This window comes from Lepisma saccharinum, chromosome 30 (genome assembly GCF_977018435.1).
Source record: "Lepisma saccharinum chromosome 30, izLepSacc3.1, whole genome shotgun sequence".
Taxonomy (NCBI): Eukaryota; Metazoa; Arthropoda; class Insecta; order Zygentoma; family Lepismatidae; genus Lepisma; species Lepisma saccharinum.
Window position 1 is genome coordinate 33,208,977 of NC_139258.1, and position 16,393 is coordinate 33,225,369.

Consider the following 16,393-nt stretch of genomic DNA (forward strand, 5'->3'; position numbering starts at 1 on the left):
GTCTGTACCACCTACCGTTTTCCGTGTAGAAAATGGTTTTGCAAAAAAAGGAAGGTGAGCCAAATCGAGTATACCGAGCTTAACAATTAAGATAAGTGCAGCACCATAACAGTTTCGGAAAGTGCATGACACAAGCTTTCCAACGATATGCCACATGATGACTACGGGACTAAAAAAGGATGAAACCGCGTGACTCAAAAAAGGGGGTCTAAAGTTAGGGAAGAACTCGAAAATTTTAAATGGCAAGGAGGGTCGAGTAATACCTCGTTTTAAAGGTCACAGAAGACGTGAAAAGGGAGCGAACATGATTTTGTAATCCACTGACCGGTTTCAAAATGGCTACCAATACAATTCCGACCCCGTGAAGTTGGTGTTGGTCGGACCTAAAATGTGTACCCTTGATATGTTTTTTGAGGTTTGGAAAGAGGTGATAGTCGGACGGGGCCAAATCAGGGGAATAGGGTGGATGGGGTACACAGGTGATCTCAGATCCGCCAGCAATTGCATGGTTTGATGGGCCTTGTGCAAGGGCTAATTGTCCTGGATAAATTGCACACCATGGCTCACTTTTCCCCGACGGTTTTTTTCTTCAGAGCCGCCTTCAATTCAATCAAATATTGGGAATAAACAGCAGCATTGATAGTTTCACCCTGTTTAAGATATTTTATGAGGATGACACCGTCCTTATCCCAAAAGACCGATGCCAAAACCTTCCCCGCTGACCTTTGACTTCGGAACTTTTTCGGTCGACGAGACCCACTGTGTCATCACTCCATGGATTGTTGTTTAAGTCTGTGGGTCATAAGGTGAATCCATGTTTCATCTTCAGTCACCAGACAGCGCAAAAAAACATCAGGGTGTTGAAACTTGCGCACGATCTCCCGTGACATCTGCACCCGTGTTCTCTTCTCGTCAGCATTCAGACATTTTGGGATCCATTTCGCACTGAGCTTCCGCATGTCCAGATACTCGGATATTATGACACCCACACGCTCACGCGATATCCCCAGATACGCAGCAATGGTTTTGGTGAACATGCGCCTATCCTCCATGATCATGTCGTGCACTTTGACAATGTTTTCCCTGGTCACTGCACTTGCAGGCCTGCCAGAGCGGGGTGCATCTTCAGTCTCACCATGTCCCGTCTTAAAACGCCTCACCCATTTGGCTACTGTTGTATATCCTGGTGCATGTTAGCCCCAAAGTTTCGTGCAAAGTTTTATGGATGTCCAAGGGGGATTTGTCTTGCAACACGAAAGACTTGATGACACTGCGAAGCTCATTCTTCTCAAATTTTCTTAGGTCTTCTGCCATCTCTTCCTACTGAACCGGAAACAAAAAAAATAACAATGACAAAAGGATCATATGCGGGATAAGAGGTTTACAATATATGCTCTTTCTAATTGCTACAACGATTTGTTTCAATTTTTATTTCTTCTGGGTGATTTCATGAACTTTCCAGCCCCCCCCTCATATTCTTCCCATTTGAAAATCGCACGAACGAGGCATGTGGCCCCCCCCCCACTAAAACCACAAAGGGTGGCTTTCGGGCTGTTGCAAATACTTTCTACGGATTCTTTGGGCCGAACTTAGTGGTGCATTTTTTTGTTTCAACTTGATACGATCTCCCGTTCTCGAGAAAAAGGTAGTGTCGGGGTCGCTCTGAAACACCTGTATAATACCCTTAGAAGTTGCAGAATTCAATTTTGGCTCGGGGGAACAGCCATCGCAGCAAAAAAAATACCAATTTCAAAGAGAAAAATTTCTAATTAGATTGCCAGAAATACAGGGTGTCCAGGCTAGAGGTATACAAAAATAACCGCTGATAATACGAAAACTACTCCTTATATTGTCTTGTAATGGTGCTCAGTACGATTAATAGTGCTGTTGAGCCACGCATGTGCAGAAACGGCATGAGAACAACTCTCAATAAGACGGGCTGCTAACCTTGACAGTCATGATGTGGACGTCCCAGCGTAAAAAAGTGCAGTGCGTGTTATGGTTGGCTAGGTGGAAGTCATTAAAGATGTTGTGTACAAGAGGAAAGTTCATGATTTGGGTGATTTGAGACATTGAGGCATTGAAGCGGTTGCGCTAATAACTCCTTAAATGGTGGTCAACACTTGGCACGAACTTGAGTATCCTTTGGATATCTGTCGAGCTACAAATTTTGAGGTGTACCAACGTACATAAAAACTTTCTGAGTTACTTTGTACAAAACCGGGAAAAGCAAGTTAGTAAACTTTACACATGCTAAAATATATGTGTATTTTTGTATACAGGGACACCCTGTATATTTGCCTGTATTTTGTATATTGGGGCATGAAGTGAATAACAGATTAGTGAAAGGCTGTTGGTGTGTATACATATATAATTAGTGTAATTAGTGTCATCTATTTTTGATGCAGGAAATGCAGATGACATACACATAATTCAACTTAAGCTGTTATCTAAATTGTAAATAACCAGATAAACCTTTATCTAGACACATTGATTAACCAGCCATATATTATCTGAATTGCCTTGAAAATTTGTACCAAATAATATGTCATCTGGATATCATTTGTAACTAGCCTATGGTGCTGATTATACCATCTTCATCTATGTCTATGCGAATGTACAGAGTGGGCCATATTGATGGGACACATTTCAAATGCATATGTGGAGCATGTAGGAAGCAACATTTATTACGAAATATATGGAAAACACTGCCAAAGGACGGGAGTTTTGCACTGTGTTCAGTGTTTGAAGATTACATCCCTGAGATGGACACCACCTTGACGAGAACATTCTTTGGCTCTAACAGTCGTGTTCTGCATAGTTTTGCACAGAGTTTCGGCTGGGATGGCCGCTATCTCCCTTCGGATGTTGTCCTTTAGTTCATTGATGGTCGTGGGCCTTGTGGTGTACACCTTGTCCTTTAGGTAACCACACAGGAAGTAGTAGATCCGGGGATCTGGATGGCCAACAGACGTCACCGAATCTCGAGATGAGCCATCCCGGAAAGTGTCGTCGAAGGGTTTTCATTGACACTACTGCTGTATGACTAGTGGCACCATCCTGCTGCAGCCACATGTCCCTTAGGCCAAGCCGTCTCATTTCGGGTATGAAGAATGTTTTCTTAGGAGCTTAATCTGCTGTCTTTCACGGCACTTCACATCCATGTTTTCACGCTACAATTTCAAAATTTGAATTATGTGAAGCCTTCCCAGAAATCTCAGGGAGGACAAGTGCCCCCCCCCCCCAAAGGACAAGGTGTACACCATAAGGCCCACTACCATCAATGAACTGAAGGACAACATCCGAAGGGAGATAGCGGCCATCCCAGCCGAAACCCTGTGTAAAACTATGCAGAACACGACTGTTAGAGCCAAAGAATGTTCTCGTCAAGGTGGTGGCCATCTCAGGGATGTAATCTTCAAACACTGAACACAGTGCAAAACTCCCGTCCTTTGGCAGTGTTTTCCATATATTTGGTAATAACTGTTGCTTCCTACATGCTCCACATATGCATTTGAAATGTGTCCCATCAATATGGCCCACCCTGTATAAGGATTTTAACTAACTAATCTGTCATCTCAGTCCAGGTTGGAGCCCCAGCAGGACTTCTTTGTGAGTGTCCCTTCATCAATTTTGATCTATGGTCCTCATCATTGTGATTAGCCAAAAGTGGCAGAAAATCTATGCTAAATAACACAAAAATAAAATAAACCAAGCTCCAACACTTCAATGGCAGAGCAGATTGAATGGTCAACTCGATATCTTGCCACTGACACCTTGCTTAATTTACTTATCAGGTGTTACAATGCAGAATCTAATATTACTAAACATGATATGTTCACTTTTAGCTTTATTATATTCACAAGTGTAAAATTTCATTGTTTATGTGGTTAGATGAGTTGATCTGTGTGCTTTTGGAAACATTGTAGGAGTGCATATTTTAAAGTAAAGTTACGATTAAAACATAATGATGAAAAAATCATAAAACATTGAGGTCATTGTGTGCCTCGATTTTTTATGACATTTTCAGATTATTATGTTTTCTTCCATATTTGTATTACATTTTCTTCTGCCTGTTGCAGATTCAACTCCCTCGACCAAGTCCGGAATCCGTTCAAGATGTACAAACTGAGATTAAAGGCTGGGTTATTAACAAAGGCTTGGGTGAGACGGTGCTTCATCGTGCTGCAAGACATGGCTACACAGTAAGTGAACTAATTATGAAACATTATGTGGACAAGAATTCAACATTTAGTGTTCGTTTTCATTATGACTGGTTTATATCATTGGTTCATAATTTTTTTTAAATTATTTTCTTCCTTTCGTACTTTCAGCATATTTGTCACAAGCTTCAACAGTTTGCATTATATCTTATCAGTGTTTCTTTTGAGTCCAACTATGCTTAGAAAGGCTAATCAGGATTGGACCTATTATTTAAAATAGAGAACCACTGTGTAATATGTGTCCACCAGGGAGTAAACCCAGAATCTCTTAATTAAAAGGCGACAATGTTACCACTACACATCAAAGAAATGAATCAAACTGTGCTGAGCTTATTTAGCTTAGCACAGCTTGATTTGGCAGGTCTCCCCAAAGGCATAGTGGTAACAATCGTCATCTTGTAATCAATGGGTTCTGGATTTGATACCCAGTGGAGGCACATTGCACAGTGGGTTGGATTCCACTTTAAACAGTAGTCCAATTTCCATTAGACTATCTGTGCATAAAGTGAAGTTAAAACAACAATTCAAATAGAACTTGATGAAAACTAAAAAAGAAGACTTTTCATTTGGGTGGGGAAAAGCAAAGGCAGGGGAAGAGGATATCTCTTGATAGATGACATTAAATTATGTTGCCTAAGTCTGAGAAGACTGGCAGTTGCAGCGAAAAACCTGTCCAATAGTCAGAAAACAGTGAATAAGAAGTGAATGTGAATTTATGATTTCCTTTATTTCATTCAAGATTGAGGGTTTGTAATTGGTGCACAGGCAGCATTCGTTATTTAACAAGGTATTTTCCAAAATATAAGTATTTGAATACATAGATGTGTATCATTATAAAGAACACAATGCATTTCTACAAATGTGTGTAAGTCAAAGCAGTCGCCAGTTCAAAAGTTCATCAAAATTATTCCAAGCTTCATAGTTGATAGTAATTTAATTTGAATTTACATGTAACAGTAACCTCTTGTGTAATTTTCCTAGAATGTAAAATATGAAGTTCTTACATACTTGGTAGTGTCGGGACTGGAAACTGTGTGTTACACTAGTGAATCCATTTATCTGTTTGCTCTGGGTACAAGTTTGACCTCTTGATAAGTTAAAGTCTTTGTGTACTGAATGGTTTATGTATGAATACTTAATTGTTTCACCATGTGTATTTACTTAATTATTAACAAGAGTTAAGGAATGACATATGGTTGTCTGTCAATTGCTTTATTTATTTATTGTTGCTTTTGATTCAGTCTTGCACAACACCTTGTACATTCAGGACTTGTGTCATTCTGTTAAAAAAGACTGTTATCTAAAACAATTCGAACAATAGAGTATGAAGAAACAGTTTCCTGACACCATTATAACACAAATTGCATCTAAATTGATATTTTTATTCATGGAAAGCTTATAAAGCTTAATGTGAATGTTAGTGACAAAAATCAAACCAAGCATATCAAAAACTATAATGTATTCCCACCAATTATTATAATGTAATTTTACACTCTTTGACTTGTTAGTTTTAGTTTTATAATCAATGTTATGCTGTTGATAAAAATTATAATGGTGGTACTTAACAAGTTTTTATTATACCCTCCTCCCCCCCCCTCCACACACACACACCTACAGACACATTTTTTAGGGCCAAAAAGTTTGCTATGATGACACAAATTACAGTGATGCATAGTTAATCATCAGGTCTACCAAATGACTGTGGTGCATTTGTGTATATTTGTCTATATTTCTTTCATTAACACAAATGATGATTAGATTTTATTCTAATCTATGAATGTCCCCAGAATTATTTGTAGAAATGATTACCATGTGATATTAATGCAAATCAAAATGAAATACAGAATCAATATTATAGTCTACACTGATAAATTGTTTTTCAGGATGTCGCCGCGTACTGCTTGGAGAAATTGGATAACATTGCATCACCCAAGGACAATGCTGGATACACACCTCTTCATGAAGCATGTTCTCGAGGTCACCTGGACATTGCTCGCCTCTTGTTGTTGTATGGTGCCAACGTCAGCGAGAGTGCTCTTGGTGGGATTAGGTAATTACATGATACACCTTTATATATATATATATATATATATATATATATATATATATATATATATATATATATATATATATAATAGCTTTTATGCAGTATTCTATATGTTGGGTTCTGGAAGTTCTCAGTCTGATATGTTTTTAGTTCAATTGAGTGTGTAGCTTTTGCATTCCTTGATATTCTGTAACAATTATTTAAAGAATAAGGATTGACTGCATTAACGGTTGTACAGTGGGATACATGAGTATTACCTTGCAAATTGTCCATCACCGTGTTCGTACATTTTATTTGACCCAATAAGAGCTTCAAGAAATAAAAGAAAAATCAAAACAAGCTGCACCAACGTACATAAAAATCCATCACTTAAAAACACATAGCATGCAAGAGAAAAATTAATGAAAATAGTCATGGACAATTTGCACGGTAATACTCATGGATCCCACTGTACAACAGGGATGTGGACACTGAGTAGGAGAAGGTGTGCTCTGGCCCAGCATGAAATAGTTTTAGCAACACTGACCACCCAAATAGCTTACAAGATACATTTTCAGAATCATTTATAGTAGAGAAGGATAAAACTGAAGTGATAGAAGGAAGGAGAGAGAAAGAAGAAGATAAACTAAGGAAGAATGAGAAATTGATAGAGAACAGAAGAGAGAGATGGGGAGGGAGGTAAGAGAAAATAGAATGAGAATAGGAGAAAGAATGTAAAAGAGAATTGTAGGGGAGAAATACGGTACACAGGAAATGGAAAGTATGAGTGAAAGAGAGTTGTAGAGAATGGGAACGACAGAGAGAAAGGAATGAAATGTAGAGAACAAAAGAAACAGGCCCAGAGGAACAAAGGTATAAAAGAGAGAGAGAGAGAGGGAGAGAGAGAAAATGAGGAGAAACAGAAGGAAACAAAAGAGATATCAATGACAACCACAACAGACCACGCCTGAGCAAAATTCTCTGACTATGCCACTGTTGTGCAACCCTCAAAACAAGATAACAATAAAAGAGGGGAACCCCCAAAAGTAGCAGCCTCCACCTGCATACATTCAGGGGTATGTGCTTGTTGACCTGGTACCTGAAATTTACTCCAGGACATCATATCCGTTGAATTTCGGTTCTTACTTTTCCTCTTTATTTCTTTATTAATGTATGTACATCGTTGTTCAGAGTTGTCCAGGGTTCCAACAATGATGTTGGTTATGCAAATAATACAATTAGACTTTCAGCATTTTTCATTGATGATGAAACACACTGAAAAGAGATATTTATATTTTTCTATTTTTTTTTCAAGCATGTTGTGCAACCATTGAGATATTACTCAGCGTGTTTAAGGGAGCACGCCAACTTGACTTGTCTCTTGAGAGATAGGCCAGTTAGTCAAAATGTTAGGTAGGCCAGTTAGTCAAAATGTTAGGTAGGCCAGTTAGCCAAAGTGAGAGGTAGGCCAGTTAGCCGAAGTGAGAGGTAGGCCAGTTAGTCGAAGTGTGTGGTAGGCCAGTTAGTCGAAGTGTGTGGTAGGCCAGTTAGCCGAAGTGAGAGGTAGGCCAGTTAGCCAAAGTGAGAGGTAGGCCAGTTAGCCAAAGTTAGCCACAGCACCTGTTTATCTTTGATAGGTGGCCAGTTTCAGGCAGCAGACAACAACACTTCTTGTATTGGCACTTGTAAAGAATACTAATATAACCCTACTTCCAATTCTCGTTGCCAAAATCTGAGTAATTTCATTTTCAAAATCACGCATGTGTGAAATAAAAGTAAAGTTGTGTTCTGCCGTGCATTGAAATATATGTTGAGGTAGGGTTGATGATGAGGTAGAATGATACTGTTGTTTTGAAGAAGTTTCTATTTTCATTCAATAAATTCATAATTGATATTGCCTTTCAATACAATATGTGATATTTAACTATTAAAATGTCTTAATCCCTCACCCAGGGCAGACAGAAAAGTTACATTACACTGCATATCTTTGTTGTGAATCAATTTTTCAGATATGTTAATAGTAGGGGCTAGATTTTTTGGTGTAAGTTTTGTCGAAATACTAATTTTTATTTCATGATTTTTTTTCTTCTAAATACTGAAATCACCTGATTGGTAATGTTATTCAACCTCATCATTAGGGAATAGGTTTTTAGGTGCTAAAAAAGAGGGATTTAGAACATAAACCCCATTTTAGGACTTGTAGGTGCTCATAATAAATTAAAAGCTGTAATTATTAATTAATAGTAATTTTATGAAATAATTAGTTTTAGATGCTGCGTGGTCACCACTTTATTATAATAGACCCTGCTTGTTCGCTATTTTCTTTTTGAATTAACCTTTCAGTTGAAAGTGTTGAGCGGAATGTCCCTGTGAGCCATACGCTTTCAGTTTTAAATCTAACTTGTTCTTTAAACGTTAATAATTTTCTTTTACATTGTTAAACCCATTGTTAATAATGCAGAGTTCTGCACGACTCGTTATTAATTTTATTGTCTAAATGCACACAGTTTTAGTTTATGTTAACACGTGCATCTAGTGATTTTCCCACTAGTGTTTTCTTGATATCAAACCATGATAATTCTCAGTACGGAGTTGGCAACGCGTACTTGTAGTTAAAATTTTCACCACCCATGCGCCGGCCCCGCGAGTATAAAGCCAGCACAGCGAGGCCGAGAGCTCAGTTGGCTCCCTCATGTCAACGGGCAAACATCCAGGGTTAACTGGCCTCCCAGCCTGAAGCCTGGCAGCCATTCCAGAAGGAAGGAGGGAGAAGATAGAAGAAGAGGAAGCAGCAACCTACCTACCTGGTCCAATCGCTTCGGCTGATAGGTACCAAGGTTCTACCTGCCCAGCTTGACTGGGAGTACCAGGACCATTCCTTCCTAACCTGCCGTCCCTGCTTAGGAGACACCGGTTGGCCTGCCAATCCTCAACTAACGCCGGGGGTGTCGCGGCATCCTTTGATCCTACCACCCAAGCATCTCGCTCATTGGTGGGTGCCGATTGGCTACGGCCAGTTCCCAGCTGAGGTTGGGGGTACTGCGTGCTTCCTACTATATTTTACAGGGGAGCCCGTGATGACATCAGCGACCAAAGCCCTAAATAAAATTAGGTCCCTATACTCCCCCTGGCACCTCACTGCGAGGAATAAATTGCATGTTTCCTGTCCCCCCCCCCTGCTCTACGAGAACAGAAGTAGTGCAGGTAAAAGCACGTGTGTGGTACAGGTAAATGCATGTAAGAGTCACAGGTAAAAGACATGTGTAAGTGCGCTAACAGACATTAATATATTGTGTTTATAATAAAAACATAAATTAAACTGGTATAACCTTTTCCTTATCCCAGCAAGCCCTGAGAATATTTTGGAGTCTGTGTTCACCGACTGTATTTAAAAAGTTAGCACCTATTGGGCAGACTTTTGCCGTTTTCCTAATTGAAGTGTTTAGGGGGTACGGACGTTGCAATGCAATTTACATACAAAATACTCTATTTTCAGTGCAACGAATTCTATTCCTTGATTATAGAAAAGATACAATTTGTCCAATATAAAATCAAAAAGTACTGCCTTTCAATGTTCTCCATGGTGAAGTTCTTCCAGTCGTTCATGAGTAGGTGCTTGTACATGGAGAACCTTTTCTCCATGCCACAGGAAACTTCATAAATGAATTTATAGTTCATTTAGGCATTTTAGGTCCTATAGAATTTCAGTAGAGGGGCAAGGATGAAACGCAAGGATCTCTAAATAGCACATCGAGGACTTAGCAAAAAAAATAGATATGGAACTAGAAATCCATTCCCTACTCATCATATTTCACCAGGAAAGGGTTAATGCTAGTTTGAATTCATTTTATTAAAACTAATTTCTGTAAAATTATGAAGATATAACTTCCTTTAATAAGTATGCATGTGCTCTGATGTTTTACAGGCCACTTCATGAAGCAGCAGAAAATGGATTTGTGGAGTTAATGCGGTTGCTTCTGTCATACGGAGCCGATCCACTCCTAGCAACATACTCAGGGCACACGCCAGTATCATTGGCATCTGACGAAAGAGCACGGCGCCTTCTCCAACACCATCTAGCAGATGTGCAAGGAAATCTTGCACCACCATGGAATTTCTTTGGCTCAGCATCTGTGTCAGGTAAATGTTTCATTTTTTGTTCAAGATGGTGGCTACTCTAGAGCTAGAAAAATGAAATTTGATGGGGAGGGAGGGGGGAGGAGAGAGAGAGAGAGAGGGAGAGCGCCAGCCTGCAAGCACATCAACAAATATTTTCTTTTCTGCAAAGTTTTATGTTTTCACTTGTACAGATAGTGTTGCTACTGTACAGAGAAAATTATTACAAAGAATCCAATAATGACTTGGAAATAAACGTTGCACCTGCCCTGGAGAGAAACACACATGTCTGGGATTCTTTGCATTCGTTACATAGAAATGAAATTATATGTATTTTGACACCATTTTGATATATGTTGTACAGTTATGTTATATTTTTTGTTACAAATGTGAAAGGTGTATATTTAAAGCTACTGTGCTTCTAAAGCTGCTTAAAAGTTGAAGGATTTTTGCATGCTATAAGCTTGCAGCAACTTTCAATCGAGTGAAGTACTATCCACATCAAAAATATTGAGGGATCCCACTTTAAACTGTAGGTCCAGTCCCGATTAGCATAAAGTGGACTTAAAACACCAAATCAATCAATCAAAAATATTGAGCCCTCTGTATATGTGCTTGTAAATTTGTACTCCATGGGAGGAAGAAAGTCAAGTCAAATGTACCTCATTGGAAAGCCAGGACATATCTGATTTTAGACAAAAGTAAGACAAAGCATTTCCAGTTCTGTGTTTTCACTATTCAGACAAAAATATTTCTAAAAATTTAATTCTTTCTTGTTTTTTATGTAAATCGAATTCAATTGTGTGCAATGTTGTAAAAATATGGTTTTTTTGTAATTGAAGCTTGTTTATGTGGAAATATGTTGGTCATATCCACATTCCCTTTAGAATCCACGCCCAGCCATCATCTTTTGAGATGGAAAGTGAGCCAAAAGTTTTTGTTGCTAAGTGAATTGTTGCACCCAGGGAAGCATTGTTGAGATGCTGTAATTGACTCATGCCGTAATTTTCTTTTATCACACCTGTGTTCCTGTTTTGAATTATGGCGTTAACTTGCACACATCCATAACAATTCTTACATGAACTTTTCCTTCCCTGTTTTCCTTTGTTGTGAAGTTCCTGTACATCGCAGGCAAGTCATTTTTGTGTACAGAGAAGACTGGGAAACCGGAAGTCACAAGGTCAAATGTTTAGTAAGATCTTTCATCGACATCATCTTTCCACTTACTCTGAATGCTTAAACGAGTGGCATAAAATGATACCGAGAAAATGACATTCATATAAATATTGGATAAATGATTGCAACAAAAAAATACAGTACAGAAAGAAAATGTCTTTCTTTCATAATATGACAAATAGTTTATTCATTATTTTACACTGCCATAATGCTTTGGATCAGACCAATGGAATGCACTTCCAAGATTCCCTTGTACACCATGTAGTGAGGCGGCAATGCTGTGGAAGTCACCTGCAACCTGCAGAGTCTCAGATTTGCCACATCCTGCCATACACGTATTTACCATATCAGGAGTGCTAAATAAAAATTAAAATCTCTGGTCATACTTGAGATACACATGTCAAATTTTTGGATTTGGATCAAATGTGTTATATAAACTGTTTTTTTTTTTTTTATTGAATTTGTAATTATGCATTTCAAGTTTGCATGTTCCCCTAAAATTTCCAATTTTGAAGTATCTAGTGAGAATCTGCATTTGATTTTTTCCATAGAGGTGCAAAAATAATTTGATTTGAAGTATGCAAAATTTTGATATTACACTACACTACACTACACTTTTTAGTGAATTTTTCATTATAATGAGAAAATGGAGTGAAGGAAAATTTATTAGAAAATGCTTAAAAAAAAAATAGATACTTGACATTTTCCAATGAGATTTATGATTTTTTTTTCCTCCCATGGAATACAATTTTACAAGCACACAAACTGAGGGTTCAATATGTTTGACGCACTATATGTCACACTTGGCCAGCAAGCCAATTGATTTTGATTTGATTTAGTTTATTTTACTTCGCGTTTTGTGCCTCTTGGCTAATTTGCGAAGATGGGGATGAGTGATGAAATGATGAAATTGATGAATGGACATTCACAAACAACCAAGCCCGACCGGGATTCGAACCCGGGACCCTTGGCGTCGCAGCGCGATGTGCTAACCACTCGGCCACAGGGTCGGGCAGCAAGCCAATTGATGCTTGCCATGCTTGCTTATGCCAACTAAAAATGTCACTTCATGAAGAATGACACATGAACAGCTTTCACCAAGCATGTTGTATCAAGCTAACTTTGACAAACTCTATGTGCAAGCTATGATAAGCTTGACATAAGCTGAAATACATATTTGCAAAGTTTCATATTCTACAACTGCAAGTGACAATTACAAATTAATACCATTATTTGCATTCTAGCTATATTGTTTTGTTGATTCACTGTAAAGTAGATACTATATATATTCAAAATGCACAATAAATTTCATTCTAGTTCACAAATAGGTTACCAGCAAAAAGTAGGGCACATGACATTTCGAGTAAATATACCATATTACAAGAGAATAGCACATAATTTCTAAATGTGAACAACCCATATTATGAGTTTAATTTTAAAAAAAGAAGATAATACATGACCATTTGAAATTTCCTGCCGGTTTTAGATCCCAAAAATCTCTAAATCATTTCCGTAAGTTGAGATTGGGATGGGGAAATTCTTTGCCAGTTCAAAGTAACAATATCTCATATTCATAGATTCAAACATATGCCAAGTTATGTGATGCCCAAAATGTACGGCATGTCCGAAAACAAAAAGAAGAAAGAAGAGTATATCTGGTAAATGTTACATACATAAAATACAAAATATTCATTCTGTGGTTCGAGACATGCATTAATAATACATATTAACACTACAACAGTAGGATAAATAAAATAGGGTAATTAGGAGAAATATGTTTAGAATAAAATTTAAATTTTGGTGAAATGATTACTGGAAGTTGGATTGTCGTCTCTGTGATAATTATTTGCTAATCGTGTTTAAATGTTTAATGTATTGGTTAAATGTATTGACAGTGCTTTTCGTGAAAAGATGCATGTTTTTGGCAACAACATGAACCTCAGAATGAACATTATGTATATATGTTATATTAATCGAATTCACAAACACTATGGTAACATAGACAGTTGGAAATAATTTTAATGTTAGCTACAGTGCAACTTCGATTATATATTTTATTAATGGGTTGTGGTGGATAAAAATGTGCAGGAAATGTGTAAAATCAGATTACACTGTTTTTTAGTGGACATAGAAATACTAATACTTTGCAACTTTTCATGAGTGCAGTATTGCCAAAGCAGAAAGCTTAATCTTAGAGTTTAGTCATGATTGAACCAAATATTTTAAAATTCAAGAATTTCTGTGCACAATCTGTTTTAATGTGTTTGTAACTTTCCGTAATTTTCTCCCTTCAGATCCTGAGGAAATTGGGTACAACCCATTAGCAGATCCTCCATCCCCTGTGGAACCTGAGGTACAGGAAGAATTAGAATTTGAAATGAGCGAAGTGTGCCTACCAGCAACGTACAGGCTACGAGGAGAAGTGGACGTTTACGTTTTGCTCCAAGATGTAATGACTGCATTGCATCGTTCAAAGGACTATGTGCTAAAACTACTAGGGTTCCCATCTCAGCTTAAATTTAAACTGGCAGATTTTCTCGAGCAAGCTCACTGCTGCCATTTTCTGGGTGATCGTATCAACACTCGAGGTGGGAAAGTGGTGCTAATAAAATATGATGAAAATGTGAAGAAACTTCTGGGTGTAGAGAAGATCACCATTTCCACAAGGTGACCTTCGCTTGATGTTACAGACTTTTCATGTACTGTTGAACTAACTTCCGTTACGTGAGGAGAAACATGTCATGTACTGTACAGTTCGCTCAACTTCCATTTTGTGAATGTTATTTTTATGTGTACATATGTGCAGAAATGTGATTTTGTTTCTTGGATTCCAGATTGCTTTTTTTGTTGATGCATACTAATGCACTGTGAAAGCAAATGTTGAAATGGAACTGCTGGAAAGAAATGGTCCAATATTTTGTACTGAATGGAGACACTCTCTGCTATTTGTGTGAATGTTAGTGTCTTGGACAAAGTGATCTTGTTCTGTGAATCAAGAAAGTGAGAAATGCGAGTCTTTCAGTTGATTCCAAATTAATTTTTTTTTGTGTGCGTGTGCATTTTGAAAACTGCACAAGTGAAGCAGGAAAGTAAACAAATGAAGGAACAGCTCTTACTACAATAACGAAACTGGACAATGTAACATGTGAATACTGGTGCAAAGAACTTGGTAATTGTTTTCATTATTTTGTTATGCTTTCGTTTAACTGTTGCTATGAAAAAAATCAATGATTAAGACTTTTGTTTTAGTGTTTTCTTGTTGTAGGTATGTGGATGATGTTTATATATGTGTGCGTATGTGTGTGCATATATGGATGGGTGCCTTTTGTGAATTATACCTTAAGAAAAACAAACAAAAAAAAATTCTGAGCTGCAAGTCAGTGTTGACAACCTGTCATAGACATCAAAACAATGGGCTTGCCAACGTTATTTGATATGTTATTTAAAAATATAAGAAAAAGACATTATGAAAAAGAAATTACTTTTCTCAGGGTTTGAGTTTTTTCGTGTGGGTGCTTGTGTGTGCGTGCATGTGTGTGTGTGTTGGTATATGGTGCAATATTATATAGTTTAAAGAAGAAGTTAATTCTCTAAGTTCAGATGTAGTTTGTTTCGTACTTAAAAGAAAAAGCACTGGTCAGTATCATTTTATTTAAATCTTATCATCTTTCTATATTTTTTTTAAGAAAGTGAAATCTATGTACCCATTGGATCCAAGCAATTCCTATTCAAATTATGTTTTATTTTTTTGTACTGTCGATGGTACCTGGACTCGTACATATTGTACAAAAGAAATAAGGAACCAAGTTCACCTGATAAATTAGAGCACAAAATGCAGGAGACAGTAAAACTTAATAACTTATATGATTCATTAGATCTTTTTTGCATGATTTCACAGAAAAGATAAGAAAATCTCATTTTTCTCAGGGACTTCCAATTTTTGAGCTGAAGTGTTGTCGACTGAAACAAGTAGTATTTTGTTGTTAAAGCCATTAAAACAATTGTGCTTTTGTGTTTTGTAGTCTCCTGAAGTGTTATAGCCTAATTATTGATTTTTACCTTGATTTCAATTCTATGATTTAGATTATGAGACTCATAATTACAGGACTGTGTAAGTTAGCAAAAGAGGTTTATATTTTCCCCTGTCCCCTTGTTTGTGCAATCTTGTTGTGGTGTTCACACTAAATGGTAATGTAAATAGTATATGGATTATCCATAAGAACAAAAGTATCACAATGTGTAGTCTGGCTGCTTGGATGCTCTGGATAAGTAACATATTTTATGCTTCACTACAATTTTGAGTCAATAGTTGTAATTAAAGATGTCCCCAATGCAAAGAACTGTGATCAAGTTTGGAGGGAAAGTGCAATGATGGGTATACATCTGTAAGGTCTGTTTTTGTAATTACAGGTTTCTGTGATTGTAATAAAAAAGTGAAATATAATAATGAATATTTGATTTTACATGCACTTTTTTAAATAGGATATTCTTCGGAACATGCTCCTCTCTCAAATCTTTTGGACTACAATTAAGTTGATACAATTTAAAGGGCAGATGACAAAATAATAAATTCAATTAAACAATATTGTAAAAATTATACTGGATAGTGTAACATGTTAAATTCTTTAATTTAAAAAAAATCTGTTGTGCATCAATTTACAGTGGTCAATTAACATCTGTATTTTTTTTATTTTCCATGTGTTTTGGGGCACAAAGTTTTTTCCCCCCATATATCCTTATACTCGGTTTTCACAAGGATGGAATTATACATGTATTGATGAAGAAACAAGACATATAGAGGCACGCGTGACTTTGCTGGAATGTGAGTGAGATTGTTCTACGTACCTGACCA

At 37.3% G+C, this 16,393-nt stretch overlaps 1 protein-coding gene across 4 annotated transcripts in view; it reads left to right on the forward strand.

The window, feature by feature from the left end:
• The window catches only part of LOC145981988 (uncharacterized), a 417,662-nt gene extending 401,696 nt beyond the window's left edge, over positions 1–15,966 (forward strand). For all 4 annotated transcript variants that reach the window (XM_083115511.1, XM_083115509.1, XM_083115510.1 and 1 more), the window contains 4 exons: positions 4,083–4,205; positions 6,107–6,273; positions 10,175–10,389; positions 13,836–15,966. In XM_083115511.1, coding sequence (XP_082971637.1) covers positions 4,083–4,205; positions 6,107–6,273; positions 10,175–10,389; positions 13,836–14,212 — 882 coding nt within the window. In that variant the 3' untranslated portion in view covers positions 14,213–15,966. The remainder of the gene's footprint in view (positions 1–4,082; positions 4,206–6,106; positions 6,274–10,174; positions 10,390–13,835) is intronic.
• Positions 15,967–16,393: the final 427 nt, after the last annotated feature.